The sequence below is a fragment of the Heterocephalus glaber genome, unplaced genomic scaffold (genome assembly GCF_053883595.1).
Source record: "Heterocephalus glaber isolate CG9 unplaced genomic scaffold, H.glaber_assembly_v1.0 deba00001592, whole genome shotgun sequence".
NCBI classification, from domain to species: domain Eukaryota; kingdom Metazoa; phylum Chordata; class Mammalia; order Rodentia; family Bathyergidae; genus Heterocephalus; species Heterocephalus glaber.
In genome coordinates this window covers 1001616-1027460 of record NW_028258367.1, presented here as the reverse complement: position 1 = coordinate 1027460, position 25845 = coordinate 1001616, and the positions used below count along the sequence as shown (strand labels likewise).

The 25845-nt window shown below is 39.4% G+C and overlaps 1 protein-coding gene across 1 annotated transcript in view; it reads left to right on the top strand.

Annotated features, from left to right (window-relative positions):
• Arid1b (AT-rich interaction domain 1B) overlaps positions 1-25845 on the top strand; it is a 431446-nt gene that overhangs the window by 381146 nt on the left and 24455 nt on the right. The window contains 5 exon segments of the mRNA XM_087193427.1: positions 4977-5122; positions 11986-12095; positions 12820-12978; positions 18864-19073; positions 21838-22042. Of these exon segments, the coding sequence (XP_087049553.1) occupies positions 4977-5122; positions 11986-12095; positions 12820-12978; positions 18864-19073; positions 21838-22042 (830 nt within the window).

Here is a 25845-nt window from a genome sequence, read left to right as displayed (position 1 = left end):
GTATAATGTTAGGTACACAATTGGAGCTCTCCAAAGAAACAAAATAACATATATAGAAATAAATTCTGCTGGTATTGGTGCTTTTCGGGATTTCCAGTTCTGCTTCTGTTTAGTGTAAGCCTGGTTTATTTTGTCAGTAAGCAATCTTTGCTGGCTTCATAGCTCAGTCTATACCCATATTAGCAGTTTGTATGGAGAAGGATATATATTTGGCAATCATGTGCAGTATTCCATTAAGGGTGTGTTGCTTTACATTCTCCAAACGTAACTCAGAATGGCATATGCAGTGGATATGCTGGATACCTGCAGAGGAGAGCTTCCCCATCTGGGCTTTTGAGGGGGCTTTGTTCATGTATACTGTATAAGGTTTCAGTCAAGTATTTCTAACTGCCTAATTCACTCTGTAGTGAGGAACTCTATTCCCTTTTTGCCTTCACCCTGAGCCCCTGGAAATTGTCACTTTAAAATTGGTGTTTACTTCCACCCCCCACTCCTACCAAATCAGCCCCATGTTGGCAGTTGAATGTGTAATCTCTGAGAAATCTCCAAAGTGCAAAAAGGAAAAATCTATAAAAATCTATAAAGTCTATAAAAAGGAAAAAAAAATCTATATGCGGATGTGTGTAGAATGAGAGTCAGGAGTGCTTCCAAAAAATGTATTTGCAGGTCCCACTTCTGGATTATTCTCCTTATAATATCCTGGGTTTTATTATGACAGGTCTTACGTATACCTAGTCTAATTCAAGACCGATTTAAATGAAGAAGTTTTGGTTATTCTGCAGGTCAGCAAGCTTATGTAACAAGCCCCACATCATACGGCCTTTGAAAGATAGAGGGTGTAGTGCTATAGTGCAGGCCTGACCCAGGTGGGCAAAGGCTGTGCAGTCAGCAGACTGATTCATCAGCACCACCTGACCTGGTCATCTTCACAGTGCCTGGTCTGGAAGCTACCTTAATGCCTGTCAGCAGCACAAAATAAATTGAAAATGTTTATCAAATTATGAATATCCTCTCCCAGATATGCTGGGCATTTATTGCCATGGCCATGGATTAAGAGCCTGTGGAATCTGGACAGCAATAATCTAGTCACAAAACTCTCTAAGCATGTAGATCCCTAGAAACAATAGCCCAGTGATTCACTGTACCAAAGATCCTGGCAGGACAGACTGTTTTTGCATAATGAAGATGATTTCTGCTGCTACCATGAAGGACCAGCTCCCCATTTACTCAGGTGACCAGCTGCTGTGCTTGAGACCCCATATGCTTTGTGTTCCTAGGAAGACTTGGCTTCCTTTTTCTGCTTCCCTTCTTGGACTCCCAAAAGGCCTGCAGCACACAGGGTCCACTTTTTCCTAGATATGGATGTCCAATGTTCTTGTCACATGCACTACCACCCCTCTCACTACAGCACCACTCTAGAGTCTGGATGCCAGGAATCCCATAGAGGGGACTGAGAAAGCACTGTTTTGTTGAGCTAGCTTTCCACAGTTAAAGATTCATAAATGAAACTGAGAGAATGGTATCACACAGGTAGCACTAGTGCCATCAGACTTTTCTTTCATCACATGTTAGAATTAGAGGACCTATAGAGAAAGAGAAAGAAAGTATAGTATACTGGACTAACAGTAGGTTTGAAGAATTCCGCTTTTGTCATTTACCAGCTGTGTGACCTTAGACAAGACACATTTTATTTCTCTGATCTTTATCTTTGTTATTTGTATATGTACATAATTTCATCTCCCTTACTGTAGGAATTTTAAAAAATTAAATATGTAAAATACCTAGAAATAACATCAGGCATGTTTGTAGGTATTTAATAAAATATTGATGTATCGTTACCAACCCTTCCATGGTCAGATATAAAAATTGAGACCCAAAGAAAGGCAGTGATTTGCTCCCAGACCCAAAGAGACAATGGAAGTACAGCTAGTGTCAGAGGTGAGATACTTGGCTTTCTAACCACACTTTTTAAACTACAGGTATGACCTAATTGAGGACCATTATGACAGGCAACAGACATCTGACACACAGACTTTTAAGTGTTTTACTTTTTTGTTGTTTTAAGAGTTTTGTTTTTTTTTAAAACTATAGGCTTGTATACTTTTGTCATCTCAGGGTGGCTGAAGATGGGCAATGCTGATGTGGGAAAGAATCATAGCTTAGGGTTGGATAGTTACTTCATTTAATTCTCTGCCTCATGAATTTTGTATTCTGATTCTCTTTTCTCCCCTACTATAGACAAGTCTCATACACAATTAGTTATACTACACAAGAAACTGAATTTGGTGGAAGCTTGAAAAGGTGAACATATTTTATAATGCCTTTGTACAATAATAAATATGCTCTCTATCAATTCATTCCTTTAAAATATGTTTTTAGTAACTCTTTACATGAAGGTTAATTAGGCTAGATCCTCCTCTCATAAGGGTCAAACACCTAGAAGAACCCAGACATGTGGAAATTGAACATACCTAGGAGAGAGCTTGGTACTGTACAAGGCACAGGTGTTGCTTGCATCAAGATGGCAGAGATGACTTCTAGCCTTGAAGGATGGGAAGGGTAGCAACCAATAAAATGAGTCTTAGAGAAAGGGGCAAGGTTGTCTGTGACTTGAAACAGTCAATAACTTGGTAGAAGTCTTTCAGAAAACAGCCTGTTCAGAAATAAAATGTGCTCCCAAGTAGTTTACCTGCTAAGAAATTCAAAGAATGACCCAATAGAAGCTGCTTCTGAAACTGACATGACTGTTGAATTATCTTGCATGGGAATGAAAACACCTCAGAAGGGAACACAGGATACTTGAATTACTACTAGCAGTCTACAGGATGATGCTGAGACCCAAACCACATAGCATATGTTCATAGCTCCTGTGCAGTACTCTTAGACATGTATGATAACCTATAGGTTAATATGATGTCAGTGGATAATCTCATAGCAGTGAGCCCTGTAATAGTGGTCAGCCCTCCATAGTAACCAAAGTAGGTCCTCAACAAGCTGAGACTCCAAGGCCTGAATAACAGGTCCTCTCCCAGAGATTCACTTCCGTGTTCATTTTTCAGCCTTCTGAGAATGTTCTTTCCAAGCCATCATTGAATATTAGTATGGAATTTCCTTGAATGGTTTGTTACTGAGGTGAGGGGGTCTTAAGCTTTTAATACCTTGATTTTTTTAACTAGTCCATGTTTGTTTGAATTTTTCCACAAGCCAGAAAGTCCATTGAAAATAGGTACATAAAAGGAAAAGTAGATTGGTTTCAGAAAATGATTTATGTTAATCTTCTAAGGAATCTCTTATAAAATGTTGACTGATATACATTAAGAGCTATTGCATGATAGTTTAATGGTAGTGGAGCAGAAATCAGAATTAATGTGGAACAGATAAACAAAGTGTCTGTGGACTATCAACCCTCTTCTTAGCTTTGCTCCTAATAGTAGTATTACCAAAATTTTGAAAAGTTTTTTAAAGGTATCTATTTACATAAGGAATACTTAACTATAAAGGTGTGTCTTAGTTACTTTCTCATTGCTGAGACAAAATACCTGACACCCAAAGTTACAGGTGGAAAAGTTTTGGCTCACATTTGGCAGTTGGCTGGTTCCAAAGCAGGATGGCATAGAAGAAGGGCATCACAGAGGAAAAATAGTTCATGGCAGGCAGAAGGCAGCAAAGTAGCAAATCAGCAGCAAGCAACATGTAGTTACAGCAGTGCTCTTTCTGCCTCATATATTCTATCTAGGCTCCCCAGCCTTAGGGTGGATAACACTCACATCCTGAGTGGGACACCTTTAATTCTAGCATCACACTGTGAATCATTCCCAGCATCACATCCTTAATCTAAGCATCACACGCTCTAGATCCAGCCACCTCTGAAAAGCCTGACCTATGACCACATGAGGCTTTGAGGGGACATCTAGATACAAGCCATAACAAAGTGGAATCTTTTAAAAGTTTTACCATACTGGCACTGTCTCTTGTTGCACTGGAATTGTCCCTTGGAGAAGAATACCACTGAGCTATTTAAATCATTCCCCTCCCAATCTCATTACCAGTGCCAGAGCTGATGTGTGATAGTTGTCTCCTTCAAATTAAAGAGTACTCTTTTCTTTGCAAGGGTGAAGGAAAATTGTCTCTTGCCAACCAAGAACAGGACAAAACTAAGTCACCAAGAGATGATGTCATCAGTGTGTACCAGGAGGGGCAACTATTCTACCAATTAGGGACACTTTAGCTAATCTAACTGCCTGTCTTCTGTAACAGAGAAGCTCTACCAAGCACAAGTGGAGCTCTTGTGTCTACTATGCAATTTTAATGTCAGGAAATTGGTGTGCTTTTAATAGAACCTAACTTTAAAAAGTTAAATAATAGAGTTGAGAGCTTTGGCATTTCCTTCTCCTTTCATTAAATCAGAAAATTTAGGGCAAAGAAATATTTTTTAATAACATCTCCATACTGCCCATTTGCTTTTGATTTCTTGACTTCTGTTTTTTATGTGAAGATGGTGAGTAGTGTTAGAAGGCAGATTTTTTTTTTTTTTTTTTTTTTTTTTTGGTGCCGGGGATTGAACTCTGGACCTTGCACTTTCGAGGCAGATGACAGAACCACTGAGCTAAATCCCCAGCCCAGTAGGCAGATTTTGTTAAACATTAGACATTAATTTTGCTTGCTTTTGTAATTCCTGTTCTTATTTCAAGTTCCCTATTCTTGTTTATATTCCTCTATATAACTAATAAATTGGAACACTCGATATGATTATGAATGTGTTATTTGTGTAAATGCAGTAGTTGTAATTTTTGAATGGTGTATTGCTCATTTACACAGTAGTAGAGTTCAGTGTCACTCTAGGAAATAGTCCATTTTTAGCAAACATGAAGAATAAGCCCCACCCTTACATGAGTGTGTTATTAGAGATGACTGCCAGGACAACGTGCCTGGTATGCATGGTCATTACATGTGCCTATGCTTTTATCTTCACATAGGCAAGGCAATTTTCCTGGCATGAACCAGAGTGGACTCATGACTTCCAGCTCTCCCTACAGCCAGCCCATGAACAACAGCTCTGGCCTGATGAACACACAGGGACCGCCTTACAACATGACACCAGCTATGGTGAACAGCGCGACAGGTAACCTGGCAGCTCTGTCCTGAGTGCTGCCCTGTCTTTCCCTCTCCTCCTAGGTTTCCACAGTGAATATGCCCAAACAGCTCACGAAGGCAGATCTGCTGATGGAAATGGGAATGTTAGACTACTTCCCTACTTCTGGGAAACTGTTTGGTCTACTTGAGACTTGAGGATTGTGTTATAGTTTATGTAAATTGTTTTATTCCTTCTGTATTTGTATAATATGTGCATATATTTTGAGTATCACTGGAGATTTTTTGCTAGACACCAATTTCTCCTTATCTGTGAGAATTATTAAGAGTATTAGAAAATCTCAAAACAAGAACTCTGCATTTGACAGTGGTAAACATAAACACATTTCAGAGGAAATGGTTGAAGAGTAAAACAAGGGGAATTTGGAGGGCTTCTTTTCATTTAGGGAAACACCTTTAAATGTATATATGAAAGCAATAACTTTATAAGTACTATTTGCAAGTTACCTCTATAAGAAAACTATTGTAAATATTTCATTATATTTAGTTCTTTAAAGCCACTTATCTCAGCAGTTGTGTTCTTACAAAAATTATCTCTGATTAGTACATTAGAAACATTCTGTGAGCTTGTGGGAAACATCAGGAATGTATCCAGACTTCCCATGTTCTCTGCTCTGAGACCCTTGAGCCTGACAATCAGTGGGTCCCTACCTCAAGTTCCTGAACTTCCCAAAAATATAGAGTGCTGGTTCTGAAGTAAGTCAGTGCTGTATGTTTTGGCTGAGTGCCAGAGACCCTTGTGGTGAAGTTTTCTCCTTTAGTTAACACAGAACTTGGTGTAGCTGCTCTGTGTCCTCCATTGATTTATGACATATCAGGAATACATTGTAGAGTTAGAGCCCTGGCTCCTTTGGATACCTTTTTCCATTAGGGCTGCCTTCTGCTGCTGTCCTGGCTTCTGGTCTTGGAGAAGCCAACTTCTTATTTGAGCTTCTGAGTCAACAATTTCTAAAGTCTCATTTAATAGCGGCATTCCCTAATTATTCTTTTAAAGGTTTGTGAAAGAGGCAAACATAGCTAATACTGGTAAAAAAGGAGGGTTTTTTTAATCAATAAAGTAGCCCTTCATGAGGTTAAGCAGACAGTTACTCCTTCAGGAAAGTGGGTATTTTGCATTAAAGATGAAAGTGCAAAGCTCCAGCAGTCTGTTACCAAGGAGCCTCAGCAGTGCTGTCCCAGGTGACAGAGGATTGGGGATGTGACCATCTGTGTTTTGTCTGTCTTCTAGAAATAAAATTACTTCAGACCATTTAAACTCCACCATAAATTTTTACCTATTAGCAGTACTCATTTTTTGTTTGGACCTCACAAAAAATGACCAACAATACACATGGCGCAGTGCCCTGCTCCAAAAAGATTTTAGTGGGGATTCACAAAGGATTTCTTCTTACTATTATTCCTTATCTTATATGGAGGAAATCTGTTTAGTCAAAGGCCATTTATTCTCACAGACTTTTATGTGAGGTAATAGTATATTTTTATTGCATTATGCATTTTGAAATACTGAATTTTTAATTGTTTAAACATCAAATTTTGCTCTACACATTTATGTGATTTTCTTTCAGCTTTATACCCAATAGAAAGTAATTATTCAGCATATCCAAGGAGTATTGACCACTTAGCATTTACTGGGTATCTATTGATAGGTCTGTGTGAACCTGCCATAGCTGTGTTATTCTTTGAGGCAACAGGATGACACAAGGCATTATAGTGTAGCTCCTGATGAGGATTTGAAGGCTAATGTGTACACTTGGATAGGGATGGGTCAGGAATGACTCACCATCACATCCATCTCTTTGGCTTGAGATGTTGGAGATAAATTACCAGTGATAATAGTGAAACATTTCTCCATCAAAGTGTACTTTCAGAAAAAGTAAAGATAATACAAATTCTGACCAGGGCTGAAAGTAGAATTTTCTGCACCTTAGTTAACAGCCAGTGCAACTGGCATTCTAGTATTCTCTTTTCTGAGTTTAGACAGTTGTGTTGCAGACAGTGTAGAGGGCCCAAAAAAATCTTGTTGTATAGTGACAAATTGTTACAGGGTTCAGTGAGCAAATAATTATTTAAATGGAGTCAGTGTGAGTAAAAATGTGATGACCATTTCTTTATTTAAAATGCCAGAGGAAGTTATAGGGTAAGCAGTGGGGATTTTTCCTCCTGAAAGAGCTCTTTTGGTTCTGTTTTAACTATTTAGATTAGAAGGTTAGAACTTTATGATATAGGCAAAATTATAAGTCATGTGTAACCTTGTTAAATATACCCTTATACACAATATCTGTGTTGTTAGTTGCACTGTACTTATTTGTATTCCATTTATAATATTTATTAGCCATATGTTCGTTTGCATATAAACTGTCATTTTAAAGTGGACATCTAAATTAAAAAAAATAAATCTACCATTTGTAGTTTTGAGTTTGCCTCACAAGAAGACACTTCACAAAATGTAGGGCATTTCTACTGTGTATCCTCTAGACAGTAAAGAAGCAGCCATATGCCACTGCAGCCATGTCTTTCTCTTATACAGAGATGTGGTCAAATTGCAGTAGTGAGTCTTTCTGTCACCCAGCATTGCTCCGTCCCACATGCAAAGTGTCCTATTAATGCCTAGCCTATGTAGAGTATAGTAGTTATAATAGCCCTTTACAAAGAACAGTCCATTGCACTGCCACAAAATTATGAACCACCTATTTCAGGATCTCCTGGAATGCTTGTTAAAACTACAGATTCCCGGGCTGGGGATTTAGCTCAGTGGTTCTGGCGCCTGCCTCGAAAGCACAAGGTCCCGAGTTCAATCCCTGGTACCAAAAAAACCACAAAAACTACAGATTCCCAGGTTTCCATCAAAATTTTTGAGGATGGATCCAGGAGTCTGCATTCTTAACAAACTTCTGAGGTAATTTTCATGTATGCATGTTGAAGTTCAAGAACTGCAGATTTGGGGGTACATTGGTACCTTGGTTCACAAATGGTTTTGTTTGCAAACAATTTGGTTCACAAACAAGTGTTTGGCACAATTTTGTTTTTGTTTGCAAACCGTGCATCAGGTGACAAACACAACCGTGGCCATCTTTACCACACAAATATGAACGTGGCCATCTTTTCCAAAATTGTAGAACAGATTAAGTTCATGAACCAAAGTACCACTGTATTTTGCTCTGCTGTCACCTGGCAGAACCACCACCAGCTTTGTGTGATATTAGCGGTTAACCAGACAATTTGCTGATTTGAGATTTTAAAAAGAGATTTTAAAAGATACACAAAACTGCCTAGAATGTGAACTTACCATCCAGATAGCTATTTTCTTGGAACTTTGGCACCTTCACACTGGCACTTTGGGGTCCTTAGCACTCTTGATGGTGTTTGATTGTCTAAGAAGTTTACAGAAGTGTCTGTTGGCTTGCTTTAAGTTAATGATTTTAGATGAATCCCTTCCTCCCCTGAAAACCAGCTCTTCTAAACAGGGGAAATGCATGCTGAGATCTTGCCAAAAAATACTGGTGCACCATCCCACAGGACTAGGGCTGTCCTGGCCATTCTCCTAGAGCAACCATGTGTAACAGCTTTGCTGGGATGGTTGCACAAGGAGCACCACTAGTGCAAATTAGGGTCACACTCAGCCTCCAACCTCTCACTGTCACTGTCCCCAAGGAGGTTCTCAGATAGGGATGTTTCAAGGATTTTCTCATGGCTTTGCTGACCCAGCAAAAGGGAAGTATATCCCCTGAGCTTTTTCCATATTCTTGTATGTGTCATATTAACAATGTATTTTATATTTGGCTACATATATAAATAGTCATGAACATCTACAGGTATGCACACAAAGATAGGCCCTTTGTGCTTTCAAAAACAGAGAATAAAATATTTTGCAGAATATGATATATTACCATTAAAAGAAAATAACTGAGTGTGTTTCTGATCCTGTTTTACCATCTTCTGGGAGTGACTGCAGCCCTATATGAAGACTGAAAGAGGCTGGGAAAGAGCAGGAATGAATGTTTAAGTTCAGTTTTACTTCTTTCATATGTTCTTTATGTTTTTTTGAATGTAGCAAATCGAGGGCAGAATAACTGCCTTAGGACCATGACCCAGGCTTTCTTTAAAAACTCATTCTAGCTCTTAAATTTCAATGGTATGGCCAAAGGCTGTGTTTGAAATGTATTTACAGCACTCAGGCAGCACTTTCTGTTGCCACAGATTTCTTACTGGCCCTCCTCGCATCTGAACTTTACATACTAGATTACAGTGAGAGAAGGAACAGTGACTTGGTGTAATATGTCCGTAGGGTAGTAATGGTCTTGCTTTTCTGGGAAACAAGGAAAAACTAGTGCCCCTGGAGTACCATTGCCCTAGGAGACATGCGGCTCTTTGCAGTGACTCATTGACAATTCTGGTAAGAAGTCAAAAAATAAGCATTTCATCAAAAAGAACAGTAAAAGCTATAGTAAGGAAAGACTTTATGATCCATTTGGTAAAATAAAATTTATGCTGTCAGGCAAAAGAATAATAAACTATTACTCGAAATTATATCCTTATTTATCACTCAAGATAATAAAGCAATGCAATTTCGAGGTTTTATATTTGCATATTTAAAATGTCCATTCAAATGTCCAAGCTATTTGAGGAACTTTAAACCAACATAATGCTTATGTTTTTGTAAGTCTTAATTTTTAAATCAGTGTAAATTATCACTAATTATTATAAAACACATTAGCCTAGTTCTTTATTATTAGAATTGCTTTTGTTTATTGATTACATAAAATGTGGTATTATTATTCCTATCTTCAAAATAATATTCAGACATAATTTTAATATTCATAGAAATACTGACAACTGAAAGTTATCACCATTACATGACCTCTCCACTTTCTATGTATTTGTGCTAGCTATGATTTCTGCAAACCCATTTTGTGGATTTAAAAAAAAGGGACTTGTGGAATTTCACACACAAGCCCCTCTTTTTGCACTTTGCTGCTTTTTTCTGTCCTTCTATTCTTCTAAAACGGATGTTTTTAAATGTACAGGTTTACTCATTCCTGTCTTGTTAGACCCCAGAGATAAAACTGCATGAAATCAATCTGCTACTTTGAACAAGGCGATCTTCTTGGTTGTAATATCTCTCAGCTGCTTTTTTGAGGTTTCACACATTCACAAAAATAACAGCATTTTTAGCTGATCCCAATAGATTTTTCTCTGCAGCTGCATCACTTGAAAAAGCTTTTTGTTCCAGTTCTTAAAGTCTAAGTATTGAAAGTAATTTGAAAAAAAGAAAAACATCCTAATTATGATTTGTGTATGTTGTGATGACTTTAGGGGCTGACTGGGCTGCAAATGGGCTTTGAAACACTAGCCAATGTGCCTGTGGAAAATACAGGATTTCAGAGTGTATTATTGAGTGTGCTGATGTAAACTTATGGGCACGTGGCAGGGTAGGCTCTTTTGGCAGGACCTATGGTCTCAACCTGCAGTAATACTAATGATATTAGCAAATTAGTACCAGAGAGCTTGCCAGCTAATTCACCAGAGCCTGCTCACTCTTTCACTGCTGTAATTAAAACTAATTATTTTCTAAAACATAGTAATACATGAATATGTGCAATAATCATTTTGTAGTGGGCAATCTGTGAAGCCTTTTTTAAAGCTGGTGAATTTTTGTTTTTTTGGCACACTGTGCTCCATGTGTCCTGCCTGTTTGAGCCAGCACTTGTCTTTGCAGGGTGTGAAATAAGTCCTGCACATAGACCTCAGGTTCATGTTATTTTTACAGGGAGTGTTTTCTGGCTTTCACTGCTTTATAAAGCTTGTCCTTCTCTCTCTTGTCCCCTAGCGTCCCTGCCTCACTCTGCTCTTCACACATCTGTTTGGTGTCTCCCTCACAGCCCCTCCAGCCCAGGGTTGTGCAGATGGTTTTCACAGTGGGGTTCTGTGGAAATTCAGCTGTTAGTCCCTGGATAGCTACACCAATTCCTTACTATAGCCTTGTTCTTCCTTTAAAAAGAAATCGAAACCTGTATTTTTAACCTGAAAGTATCTATTAGTATCTGCAGTAAATGTGTATGAATCAGTTGTTCTCTGGCGAGCCTTTATCTAATGCCTAGAGGAGATGATTGCATTGCTGAGTTTAGAGAGAAAGAGAATGTATTGACTCTGGACCTACTGTGTGTATCTGAGCTGGTGGTGAGCTGCCAGGGAAGGCTGATGTCTGCAGGGTTCATGCCAGACTAAGGATACCAACCCCACTGTGAAGTAATTAGAAATCCTTCCCTTCACAATTTTATTTCTGATCATTCTTTTTAAAGCCATCGGTATGATTGTGTCCCCTTATTCTAGACTAGACTGTGTACAACAGATAAGATTTTCAAATGAGACAGTAAGAAATAAAAAATAATTTTACAAACTGTAGATTACTTGGATTGAGGAAATTAGAAACACACTAAGGTAAAAGGTACACACAACCAGCATTTCTTTTCAACACCTGATGAGCAGTTTAAACATTTGGCTTCTTTCCATTTGTTGCTTACTCTGCTAAAGAAAGCTATAGTAATTTTGAAAAAAAATAATATAAATTGAACTTTAGTGGTTTGCATCTTTAACATACAAGATGCAATTCCAGAATGATTGTCTTCTTTCTTTCTTTTTTTTTGACAAGGGTCACCAGAATGTAATGCTGTTCGCAAATTTCAGAAATTCATATACTCCTAGTTATCATTTCTCTGTTCTTTTCTTTCTTCAGGGAAAACTCAGGTCCCCTATGCTTCAGTAACTCATGTTGTCAGGAGAACAGTCTGACAAATCACATGTATAATCCTGACTCTTTCTCCTGTTTTCGATTAGCATCTATGGGTCTTGCAGATATGATGTCTCCTGGTGAATCCAAATTGCCCATGCCTGTCAAAGCAGATGGCAAAGAAGAAGGCACTCCACAATCTGAGAGCAAGTCGAAGGTACTTCTTCCCCTGCATGCATGTGGGTGCTGCCTGGCCAAAGCTGCTCTGCTGTTATCTCTTCTCTGGTGTTGGCTACATTTTTTTTTTCCACTTGGTTTCTTCTCTTCTGCATGCCTTCATTTTGTGAATATATTCGTATTCTTTTCTTTCCCCACCCCCTTCATGGTGTGGATCTGAAAGTTACTAGTTCTTATGGCATTAACTCATGTTCGGGGGAGGGGGTGGAGGGACAAGACCCACCTGAGAGAACTGCTTCGGGGGTGGGGAGAAGTAAGGGATCTTGCCTGGTTTTGACACTTGCAGCCATTTTCTCTGCCTTCAGTTTATAGCTTCCTGTTTTGGCCGCCTCAGCAACAACAACATACTTAATATTTTGCTTTTCTGCCTTATTTGATAAATAAGGTGAACAGCCTTTTTTTTTTTTTCTTTCTTTCTTTCATAAGGGGTAACCCATGCTTAGCATTCCATGTAAGCTTGAAGTAAGCATGGTGGCTTTATGGCCTTATCCAGCATCCAGCAAACTTACAAAATCATACTAATTAAGAATGTTGTTTTAGTACCTTTATATATGTGTGTTTGTGTGTGTTTGTACATGTCTTCATATACATATATATATATGTATATATATATATATATCAGTCTGTTAAACTGGATGTATTTTTGTTATTTTAAATAAAGTTTGCCCTACCTTTGTCTTTTTTTTTTTATTCCTCTACCACAGGATAGCTACAGCTCTCAGGGTATTTCTCAGCCCCCAACCCCAGGCAACCTGCCAGTCCCTTCCCCAATGTCCCCCAGCTCTGCTAGCATCTCCTCCTTTCATGGAGATGAGAGCGATAGCATTAGCAGCCCAGGCTGGCCAAAGACTCCATCAAGCCCTGTAAGTGGCTCTGGTTGTTTGTTTTTTTACTTTTTTGTTTTTCTGGGGGTTTTTGGATAATTAATTCTACTTTAATGCTTGCTTGTTGATTTGTTTTATAATACTTTTTCTTCATTATTAATCCATGAAAAGGTTTTCTTTGTCAATAATTGCATTAGTAATAAAATGAGTAGAGTTTGAATTGTAGAAGTTGATTTCTAGTAATGACAGCTGCTCTATGACGAAGAAGGACTTCTGTACCAAGGTGCATTTCTGATGCTGGGCCCTAATTCCTCCACACAGAGATGTGCATTCACGGAGGGTCCTTCAAACAATTTACTTCTCTGATTACATGGGAACTAATAGTAGTCATGTACTAAGTGACGCATTTGTCCCCAGACTTGTTTGTCATGGGCTGTTCCATCCAAAACATCTTATTTTAAACTGCTTGCCTAAAACAGATGTATAAATATTACAAAATCTGGATATGGTTTAGCATAACATCAGCCTGTTTTGTTTTTGGATCATATGTCTGAAATTAACAATGAAGTGGTAGCCGGGGATTTAGCTCAATGGTGCTGCGCCTGCCTGGTAAGCGCAAGGTCCTGAGTTCAATTCCCGGTACCAAAAAAATGAAGTTGTAGAATTATTAGTGCATGTAAATTTTTAGATTAATAGTATATAGCTACATTGGAGTCAGTTGAAAACAAAACTGGTGTTTTGCACAAGACTGCTGGTAATCTTGAAAAAAGTGTTGATTGATATATGATATCTAAATGACAGAAATGGTAATATACATATCACGGAAATCTTTAAACCTTAATGTTCTTCTGACCTTAGAGTTGGGCCTTTATTTTCCTACTAAAGAAATTAATTCTGTGCCATTAAAAAAAAAATGAGTAATGTGCTGTTGTAACCTTTATTTTATATTCATATGGGGAACCAAAAGATCTTTTAAAAAAATTTAACATGCAGTTAGTTGCCAAGGAGGCTTAATTAACATGTTAATTTTTGTAAGACGATATATTGAAGAGTATAGCTCAGGCAAAGTGAGTTGGAGGGAAGAAGACCCTCGCTGTGCCAAATCTGGCAATCTAGTCAAAATCCAAAAGAAGGCTGCTATTAATTATCCATTCACTGGGTTAAACAGAAAGAGCTTGGGGGTTTGAAGAATTGCTTGTTCTAATAAATGTTTGTGAAATTCACATGGAGCTTTGGTGTAACCAGCCCCTTTCCTTTTCAGAGGAAGGAAAGGTGCTCTGTGTTCTCACCTTCCCTGTAGATGTATTTCAAGTTTGCCACACTGGCTGAAGCAGAGCTAAAGGGAAGGGAGAACCAGACCCCTTCCTTTGGATTTCTTTGTGTTATTTGCTTTGAGTCTCAGAAGGCAGCCAATATTACATGAAATTTTTCCCATAACCCACCCTTTTTGTTTTGTTTTTTTTCTTTCACTTTGTAATAGGAAAAAGCATTTTCAATCAGTACTCCTCTTAAGTGAACATGTAGACATCAAATAGCTTTCCAAAAACATTTGTGTATTGGCTGAGGCAAAACTTCAGAGATGGAAAATAATAATCTTTAAAATTTAAGATGATAATTAAGAATGATACTTATTAGGGCCGGGGATTTAGCTCAGTGGTTCCGCCTACTTCACAAGTGGAAGGTCCCAAGTTCAATCCCCGTACCAAAAAAAATAAAAATAAAAGAATGATTACTCATTAAAAACAAAAACTGCTACTAGATCATGTTATACGTTTAAATTTTCATCTTGCTGGTCTCAGAAATATAAAGAATCACTGAGATATATACTGTAACTTACTAGTCAGATTGTCTCCACTGAGTCCTGTAGAAAATTCTTGTCAGAAACTACTTTGTACTTAAATATAAAAGAATAGAAAACCAAATTGTTGACCCCATTTTGATTATAATACAATTACACTTGAAGTTGCCTATTAATTTTTAAAGTATTTCTACATACATTATCACTTCCTGAACCATAATTGTTTTTTATTTGAGATTTTACAAGCAAACTTATGGCTCCAGTGTTAGATAAGGACAAGAAAAGCTGGGTATGCCAAAGTAGAAGATGTTAAACTCTTGCTATATGTTACAAAAATGGCCACTTTTTTCCTTTAATGAGTTGGTAATTCAGGAAGGGGACAAAGGAGAGTGTAATGAAAGACTTAATATCATCTCTGCTATCAGATCACTGAAAATACATGCAATTCAGAAATACTTGTTCTTTCTGAGGTACCACTGCCATTTGTGCTTGAAATTGCTCTTAATAGTGTCCTTAATAAAGCCTTTCTAACAGCATGCCTGAAATGGTCAAAATAAAAAAGCTGCTGGTGCTTTGACAGGGAGTTATAGACCAATATTGTTTTGTTACAAAACATTCTAAAATAAAAATAAATATTTGTCCATACACATACACATGTACATATACATATTACCAAGCATATGGTAAAGATTGCAAAAATGTAAATCTGCCTAAGAGGCTTGAGAAAATTTATTTTAGGCTTAATTAAAATATATGCAAGGAAAACATTTATGGCTTCATAAGACTGTCTTGCTGAAATTTTTTAGCATTTTCCAGTCTTTTTCTGACTCCATAAGAGTTTCAGAACAGTCGGACACAGTTTTTACAATGTTGAAGCAACACTAGGTAGTCTTTCGTTACCCAGTCTCTCTGAGAGTTAGTGTCCTTGCCTGTTTTTCAGTGGGTAAAGACCTTCATCTAGATGATCCCTCCTGGCTACTGTCTAAGGACAGGTAAGGGATGAGTTGAGCCCAGTCAGAGAGGAGTGTTGATATAGGTGCTCTTTATCTACAGAGTCTCCTCATGTTCTTTTTCTATGTTCAGACACCTAAGTCCTGAATGGTAGTAATTTGGCTCCTGAGCAAACCTTGGGCCTGGGGCTGAAGGTGTCAGATGCTAACAATAATCAGACCCTTTCTCAGCCTGCAGTCTTACTGATTGCCTCCACATTCACCTTGCTCTTTGACATATTGCATGTAGGAGTTTTGAACCAGCTGTTGGTTCGTATTTGAATGCTGCCAGACGTGTCAGTCCTGTTTCGTCTATTTGGGCATTGGTAGAACAAATACCTATGGAGGGCCATCAGTACAGGACACCGTGCTAAGTGTGGGCACTTCAGAACAAGAAGGAACTTCAAGTTTAGTAGAAAGAGTGAATGTCAGACAAATAACCACATGCAAAACATAGTTTTACACACTGTAATAAAGTACTGCAAAGGAAAGAAAAGGTGCAGTGGTGGCTTAAGACTTAGGCCAGGGTTTTGCAGGGCTTGAACAGAAGCCTGACTACTTCCATTAGAGGCAAAGGTATTTTTCTACATTACAGTGCATAAAAAATGCTTCATGGAAGATCTTAAAATTATTCAAAGGAAAACTATTATCTTCATTTTATTCCTATAATTTTAGGAGAATTGAGATAGTACAAGTTAATAAAGACAAGAAAAGTTAAGCTATAGATAGACAAGCCAAGTAAATCATTATCATAGGCCTGTTTCAGTTGTAAGAATTTTCTCCTTTCAAAAGCAGGAGCAAGCATTTCTTCACCCCATTCCTCTGTTCATGACTAACTATTCATCCAGAACCATTCCCCAGCTTTAGTTTAGAGAGGACCAGGCCAGAAATGATGGATGGATATTACACTCAGTATATTGGAAAAGCTAGTTGGAATAATTTTAAATTGAAATTATTGTTTTTATTCCTCTTATCCTTAAATAGAATCTCAAACTCTGTCTCTTAGTTATTCATAAGTGAATTGAAAGAGGACATTTTTTGTTTAACTGGTTGGTGAAGATAATGTTTTTCCCTCGTGTGTCTATTTCAGATTTTCATGTTTGAAAAACACATGCCTCTTCCCCCCTTTTTTTAGTGTACCTCCCCAAAAGACAATTCAATACTGGCATTTACCTGATAATTACCCTACTGTTAAAGATGCAGTGCTACAATATAGGAATCTGGTGTTGATGTTTAGCTTCCTTTTCTACTTAAATAATCCTTGGGTGTAAGAGTATGGAACATGAGTTTTAAAGGCGTATCATTTGGATGTATAATTTTTACATACCCTGAATGTATATATTATATATAAGCACAGATAGAATTTTTTTACATTTTTATCTAAAGTAATTTCTGTGTGACTTGAAGTTTAACCCTAATACCAAACTTAGTTCTAAAAGATACTATTTTTTAACATTCCTCATTTTTTATTTATACCAACTGTATCAACCATTTTTTAATCTCTTATATACAGATTTTATGCCTTAGTGATTCTAATCCCAGAGGCGTAATATTTGGCTAAAATGGTTTTGGAGCATGGTATATTAGAGGGAAAGTGGCCACTCCACAAGCTCTGAGATCTGTACCTTCAGGTGTCCTTTCTTAGGGCCTGACTTTTACTAGGGGCCACTTTGAGACAAGGTAACATCTAACTTCAAAGGCCATCATGTTACTAAACACCTTGGAGTTGAAAAGTATGTTTTAAACTATATCATGCTAAATTAAGAAAAAGAAAAGGGAAAACTTAACAAGAGCTCTGTTTAAAATAGTGGCTCTAGGGGCCGGGGATTTAGCTCAGTGGTTTCACTGCCTGCTGCACAAGCGCAAGGACTCAAGTTTGATCCCCAGTACCCTCCCCCCCCCAAAATAAAATAAAATAAAATAATGGCTCTACATTGCCAGTGACAGCCTAGTAAATATGCATTAAAAAATGAAATTCTTGTTTTGGAGAAATCTTTATTGAGAGTTTAGCAGTGATTTTGCACAATAACCTTGGTATTACAAATATTACAAATACATACATACTATTACAAAGATAGAGATATAAAAGATAGGGAAGAAATACAGTTGGTCTGTTTAGAGCTGTGTTACGTGTGGAAATGACATAATCCAGGGGTTAGGCTCAGGTGGTATTTTACTATCAAGTATAATCATATACTAAAAGACCAAGAGTTAGAGTATAAGCCACAGGAGAACATCAACACATATACATAAAAATAAATGTAGATATTTATACATAGATGTGCTGAGGATGTGGTCAATAAATAATTTGAGCATGGAATCTAAAGTAATATGTTGAGAAATCTATTACAATGATTATCTAACAGTACCTTACTCTGACAGAGAAGTGTAGGACATTTTGAGTAATGAAAGGTAGTTATCAAGTGCCAAAGCTTTGGCCAGCCATTTATTTATTTGTTTTTTTTTGGGTTTTTTTGGGGGGGGGTGGTACCAGGGATCGAACTCAGGTCCTTGCGCTTTCGAGGCAAGAGATGGAACCACTGAGCTAAATCCCCGGCCCTAGCCATTTATTTATATAGCTCTCCAGCAAGCTTGGAGTCATACCATGGTTGCTCTGCCTTGCAACCCACTTGATATTTTTCAGCAAACACGGTATGTTTGCTCCTCCGTATAATTTAGAGTTTTCATGACATACATTAGCTATTCTTGTTTTGACAAGAAAAATTAGGAGTGCATTTAATTTGGGAGCTCTATGATATTACATGTGAAGTTTTTAATTCACTTTGACCATTCTCTGAGTTAGCACCCTTTTATTTTTAAAAATTACACAAGACTTAATTGGAATTTTGCCTTCTGGGATTCAATGCTTATATCAAAGTTAAAAAGGGTTTTATTTTGGTTTAGTTTTTTAAGTGTCTAAAAGGGGGAGTTTGAACCCTTTTTAATAAGTTAAAAGTAAATTCTTAATGAAGAAAATGTATAGTTTGTGCCTGAACTAGTAGCCTTCATTCCTAATTGTTGTGTGATAGCAGTAGTTTTATAATCTTCTTGTATTTGTCAGCTCATTGCTTTTTTCTCACCTTCTTCCCTTCCCCCTGCCCTTCACCCCCATCACCACATATTCCTTCTGGCACCAGAAGTCCAGCTCATCCACCACTACAGGGGAGAAGATCACAAAGGTGTATGAGCTGGGGAATGAGCCAGAGAGGAAGCTGTGGGTCGACCGATACCTGACTTTCATGGAAGAGAGGGGCTCCCCTGTGTCCAGTCTGCCTGCAGTAGGCAAAAAGCCCCTGGACCTGTTCCGACTCTATGTTTGCGTCAAAGAAATTGGAGGTTTGGCACAGGTAAGCATGAGTGAATGAAGCAGGAGGCATTACAGATAGGCCCTTATAGCAGATTTGGTTTGGTTTGGTTTTGTAATATGTGGAATCAGTTTTTTTTCTCACAAAGGAAAAGCAAAGCCTGTGGCAAGTCACCTTCCTTGGCCCTGTATGTACGTGCTGGAAGGAGAAAGAGTTGGGAACCCTGGCTCTGCTACCAACTCCAGTGTTACCTCAACAGGTCATTTATTTGGACCTCATTTTCCTTACCTGAAAAATCGGACAGTTAGACTAGATTTTTCTTTAGGTGTCTTGCCAGCTCTAGAATTCTCTGGAATCTGCTGTGAGTTCATAGAGAGCAGAAATATTTTGCGAATGAATGAATTATCTGGATCATATGTAAATCAAATTCGATATTTCCTTCTATCCAGAACAACTTACTAACGAAGTTAAATCACACTAGTAAAGATGGGTCCACAATCTCTGGGCAGTGAGGAGACCCATGCTCTTATTTTCAGCAAGGCTAGGCCCAGAGTCAGAGGGGCAGGAGAGACACCCACATACAGATTATGGATGGTGCATGTGCCCGCTGGTACTCGCATAGCTCTCAGACTGAGTATCCCCCAAAGTTCATGCCCTACGCATGCCACTTTGCTCACCCTAGCCCCACTATTTTTTAGTAAGGAGTGTAGTTAGTGTGGATGTGTCTCATCATAGAAACAGTCCACTGTACCTTACTGTGGTCTTTACTTTTTGTATACCGACAGGGTACCTAAAGAATAAATAGGGAGATTCTTGATGAAGTACAATAGTGTAGTGGCCCAGGCACACTCTGTACCTGGACCAGGTCTTTCCCATCTCCCAGTAGTTCTCCATACTAGCTGTGTGTAAGAATCACCTGGGCAGCTTTCTAAAGCTGTCCACCTGGCTCCCAACCCACATTGAAGAAATAGAGCAGTCTGGGTCCCTAGTTGTTTAATAGGCAGAATTAGGTACCTGGTACCCCACCAAGGTTACAGGGGTCACTGACTAGTCAGGAGTCCTCTCATCCACAAATATCACTGAGGGTCTGCCATATCTCAGTGCTGCACTTCCAGGGTTTATAGGGGGGATTTTTGAGCCCTTCACTTAGGTACTAAACATCCCATGGGAGAACTGAGGCCTTTATCTTAAACTAGCTTCAGTGCCCTGCATAATCAGATGTCAAATTTTGTGACACAGCCCACCATGTGAGTGGTTGTCAGCAAAGGACGTGACCCAGACATACCTTCAACCCATACCTGGACCTCAAACCTTCTCCCTCTGCCCTTGGACTCCCCTGTACCTACTCTTGTGACAGAGACTTTAAAATTAAGACTAACTGTAACACAGTTGGATGTCGCCCATCAGTCCAGTGTAGTGTAGCTGTTATCTGGCTACCTTACTTGACTGCCCCAGCAGTGTGTATCACCAAGTCAAGTCTGCAGAGAAAAATGTGTCTGTGTTGCATATAGCTGGGGAGCATGGGAGGCGGTATCACACATGTCCCATTTCACTTTTTACCGAAGGGTCGTTAGATGTACTTGGAAACAGATGCTGCACCTATATACAGATGAGTTCAAAGACTTGCTTCTCAGGGTGTCCCAAGCAGCATGCTTACGATTTCTGAGGCATACTCTGCAGCTTTGTATTAAGAGCCAAAAGAGATAGGTCCCTGAGCATTCTATGATTTGTTTAGTATCCATCATTTGGTCTAAGTAAATGAGGTTAAAGAGCTTTTTGAGAAAGTTTGAATCCAGAACATCAGTATTTCATAAAAAATCACTGTCTCTTTAATCACCACGCAACAGAAGAGACATCAAAAGGCACAACCTTCCCCAAGTTATTTGCACGTCTTCATGTTTCATTCATGTGTTTAACCTCTCATAACCTGTTCCCAAGTAGGAAGCTGAAATAATGTCCCAAATCTTTATGTAACATCTCTGGATCTCTCTCGCCTCTTTACTTCTTCTCCTTTACAATGGTGGTATCTCCACCCTGAGTGGAATCAGACACTGGATAATCCTACACAACACACACAAAATAAAGATGTGCCCCTGCCCTGGCTGCTGAGCCGATGGAGAAACAGACCCTGCAGGGAGTGATGGCACTGTGTTGGCATTTTAAGTTGGTGGCATTTGGTGAAGAAGCCTCATCTACCTTTGCCCCAGTGCCAACTTTGCCCATGTCACAAGAAGCCTCTAGAGCAGTGAAGCCTTTAGAGCTTTCAATGATACAAATAGCCCGCTGCGGCACATGTGCCATAGGTTCGCCACCATTGTTCTAGGGGAGAGGATGACAGAAGGACAAAGCCAGTATTATAGGCTACCTATAGGAGCTGGTAGGAGGAAGCATTATTTTTATATCAGTGCTCGAACACTTAAATTGCAAAACAGTGCAGTCACTGCTCTTTAAATTAGTTTTAAACACTCTTTTTCTTAATTGCGGGGGTCGGGTAGGGATGAATATGTGCAAGAGTATCAGTCCATTTGCTCAAGCAGCAGCTCAGGAAGAGCCTGTGAGGCACTAGGAAATGCAGCTGGCACTGACTGGCAAGTGTGCCTTTCTGTAGTGATCAGCAGGTTCCTTAATGATTTTATAACTGTGAATGCTGTCTGTGCACTACTGAGTGGGAGTAAAGAACATTAGTTAAAAGAGGCAAATGAAAAAAAAGGAAACTAAGACATTAAGTGCTTTTTTGTCTCCTGGCTTTAAACAAGCCACTTTGCTGCAAACCAATGATCCTGCCTTTTTTTTTTTTCTTTTCTAGGTTAATAAAAACAAGAAATGGCGTGAGCTGGCAACCAACCTAAATGTTGGCACCTCAAGCAGTGCAGCAAGCTCCCTGAAAAAGCAGTATATCCAGTACCTATTTGCCTTTGAGTGCAAGATTGAAAGAGGGGAGGAGCCCCCACCAGAAGTCTTCAGCACAGGGGACACAAAGAAGCAGCCCAAGCTTCAGCCGCCATCTCCTGGTAAGTGGCAGCGCTACAGTTCGGCCGAGGAAAGCCAAAGGCACCACATGGTGGAAGCTGGAGTCTGGACATCTGTGCAGGGAGGGCAGAGACATAAAGCCGAGAGAGGACTCTGGATTTTCCAGGGTGAGTGGGGTCTCATTTTGTTATTTGATTGGACCTCGTCCCCTTGGCAGTGCTTTAAGGAAGAGAAATAAAATTTGGGATGTTACCATTTGCAGTCAGCATTTTGAAGGCACTATTCTTTTGCTTTACCTTATTTAATCAAATTAGACTTTGTATTCTGAGCTATATGCCTTTATTTCTTTACAAGAATTTTTGAATATTCTATGTAACTGGACTGTGCCACCCTACAGGCCTAACACATAGCTTGTGCTAGCTCTTTCTCGGCTTGGGACACTTAGATTTATACTTTAATGAAACAAAATTTGGGCTTAATTTTCTTTGTCCCCTGCTGAGCAAGTACTCACTGAGGGAACTCTGTGAACTGCCATGGTAAAGACCTCTATGGCCTGTTTCTGAAATGCAGCAGGCCAGTCAGCTGTGGTCCAGGCCAGAGCCAGAACAAGGCATGAAGGTCACACCTCCACAGCCAGTTGCTGCTGCCAGTGTCTCTCTGCCTCTCTACCTTGCTGTTGGAGACCTGTCATTCCTATGGCTCTCCTGCTGGCCTTGGTTCTCTCTATTAGGGTTTCAAATTAGAAATTACCATGTCATATATCCTGAAAACTGTGATACTAGTGGCAGGAATAAATTGCCATCATCCTTGGTTTTTCATGGTGAATTAATGCAGGTAAATCCCTCCATTCTCTGTTTGGCCACTGACCCTGTTGGGAAATGCCTTTATGATAGATCAAGTGTTTATGCCTAGAAACCAGAAAAAAAAGTCATTTCCCTTCTAATAGTTTCCTCCAGCTGCTGTCTCAGTCAACACACTCCCATTGCGAATCAGAGGGGCTCATGTAAATACATTTATGCCCAAAGTGCACTTGCAGTGAATATGCTTAACTTTAGATCTGTAAATTCCAAGTTCAGGGAGAAATCCTCCAAACTAATCCCACCCTTCAGGATCCTGTCTTTGCCACTTAGGGTGTACCTGAAAAACTGAGAAATGTAATTTTTAAAATCACACATTATATTCAGTTCACAGAGTGAAAGAAGCTGCCTGTGAACAGCTCTGAAACTATTTTTCCAAAATAAAAACCCAGTGGGATGCAGGGACCAAAGTGGTGATGTCTGCAAAGATCTAAGGGTGTATTTTATTTGCCAGGAAAGAACTTGTGTCTCTGAATGGTCTGCAGTTGTGCATGGAGAATAGCTCTCGCAGCATGCCTTAGCCCTGGTACAGGAAGCCCTGTGGAGGCACAGATCCTCCAGAAAGCAGAGGCCTTGTTCTCCTAATAGATGGCTCTTTCCTATCCCCTTTTTCTAAACTGCTGCCTTTATGGCAGGATTATCATTTTAATGTCACAATGGAGATCGCATTGCTTATGCACTTCTTGGTCCAGATGGAGCCATGGTCCTTCCTGTGACATAGGAGGTAGTAGAAGCAACTCTCCTGTCTTGACTGTGAAGTCAATGGCCAATCTGGATAGCCCCCTTCAGAGTGCTCCAGACCTCACAGAGACCATAAAGTGAGTAGTAAACATCGGTGTTCCCACAGTCCAAAGCCAGACCTTTCACCCCTTGCACACATCAGGTGGCTTCTGTTGTTCTTGGACCATCATTGAGGAAAGTGTCACTGAAACATTTTTATTGTCAAAAAAGGAAAATAAATTATTCCTGTTTTCCATGTCAGAGTCTCATTTATTACATAATCTTTAAAAACTAATTTTCATAAAAAGTGTTTTTGGAAGTTTTCCCCTAAGAATACAATTATAGTTTATTCCTTACCAGCACATTCAGGCAAATTAAAAAGATTCATAAGAAACATTCTGGATGTTTTTCCAATGGTCTCTGAACCAACTGAAATCCTAAACCACTTGGCTATATTCTGAGAGCACCACAAGACATGAGTCTCTTGTCTGCTTTTGATTTGATGTGGCTCCTATAGATCCAGACCTCAATGTAGTTGATCACTGGAGACATGACATCCTTCACCTTTAGGGTTACATTGCAGAGGCACACTGGACCTCCAGGTGCATCAAAAGGAACCTAGGCCTTGGGGCACAATCTGCATCTCTAAGGCACCTGTAGGATCTCCTCACACTGAACCTGTGGGAGTTGTGGAGCACTTCCAGTCTAGGAATCAACCAACCCAGGTGGCCCTGCAGGCTGTAGGGAGTAGGGAGTTCAAAGGCCACCTGGGAGACGTGGGGCAGGGAGGGACAAGGAAGCTCCACTTTCAGTTAGTTAGTCTGTAACCAAAAACCCATCCATCTTTGCTGGCAGGTGGCTGACTGAATTTCTATTATTAGCTGACAGATGATGTCACAAAACCTGTCATGAATCCAACTAGGGAATCCTCAGTGGAAGATAAATGAGAAAGAGAGTAGGGTATAAACAAAGGTGCCCTCTGGTTGACCCCTAGTCACTAGAGCTGGGACACATCAGCTCTTCCCCCACCCTACTCCCCACACCTCTACCCAGCAGAACTAGGGCACCGGGTTCGTGCTGTGTAAATTATCTTCCCAGCTAGGAGCCTGGCTGTTCCATCTGAAGTGTGTGAATGTGCTTAACCTTAAGTAACCTTTCCATTGTTTACTTTAGAGTATACATTTGTAGCTTCTGGCAAAAGGTAGGGATGTCCTAGAGAGCATGCCAGCCTCCTCTGTTAATGGAGTTGCAAGAGGTTGCATTCATTTTTTTTTCCTAAAAGGAAAAGAAAAACACTGGCAAGAGTGAAGCATTTTTTCTTTCTTTTCTTTTTTTTTTATTAGCTGCAAATGTGAATACTTATAAGGGTCATTCTGAAATCACAGCCTCATAAACCATGTTTCCAGGGAAGCTATCCATGCTGGTGTGGAGTCTGCCTGATTTAAGAAGCAAATACTTTATTTGCAGCACTGTGTGCGCAGTAATGTCTGGATTATCTTACAAAAATTGTCTTAGTTACTTTTCTCTCATTGCTGAGACAAAATACCCGACACCCAAAGTTAAAAGAGGAAAGTTTTATTTAGCTCATGGTTTGTAGAACTTTCAGTCCATAATTGGCTGGCTCCAAGGCAGTGTGGCATGGCAGACAGGGATTGCAGAGAAGAATCAGTTCATGGTGGGCAGAAGGTAGCAGAAGCAACAAGGAACCATAACAGCATCTTTCTGTCCCTTTTATCTTATCCAGACTACTTAGGGTGGGTGCCATTCACACCCTTAATCTTAGTGCCCTTGAACCTAGCATTGCACCATCAGTCTGTTACAGCATCACATACTCTAGATCCAGCTGCCTCTGAAAAAGCGCTACTTAGGACTGCATGAGGCTTTGGGGACCATCTAGACACAACCCATAACAATACAACAAGCTACCTTACTCTTTTTTAATTCATTAAGTTTATTGGTACATTTTAGGTATACAATATGATGACATTCATCATTGGTTATTCTTTTATTATAGTCTATCTTTCTAATTTGCATTTCTGGGGTGTCACCAAAGTTTGATATGTAAGCAGGCATTAGTTTTTCTTCTTTCCCACATGTCCGAGAATTTCCCTCAGTGTCTGTCTCAAGTGCACAGGGCTGTGTCACATGTTGGGCCAGAGGCTAGCAGCCCTAATCCGGCTAGAAACATCTGTACTTGGTTGAGGCTTTCTGAGTAGATGTTATATTACTTTCCAATTCTGACTCCACAGTTTACTGTGTAATCTAGG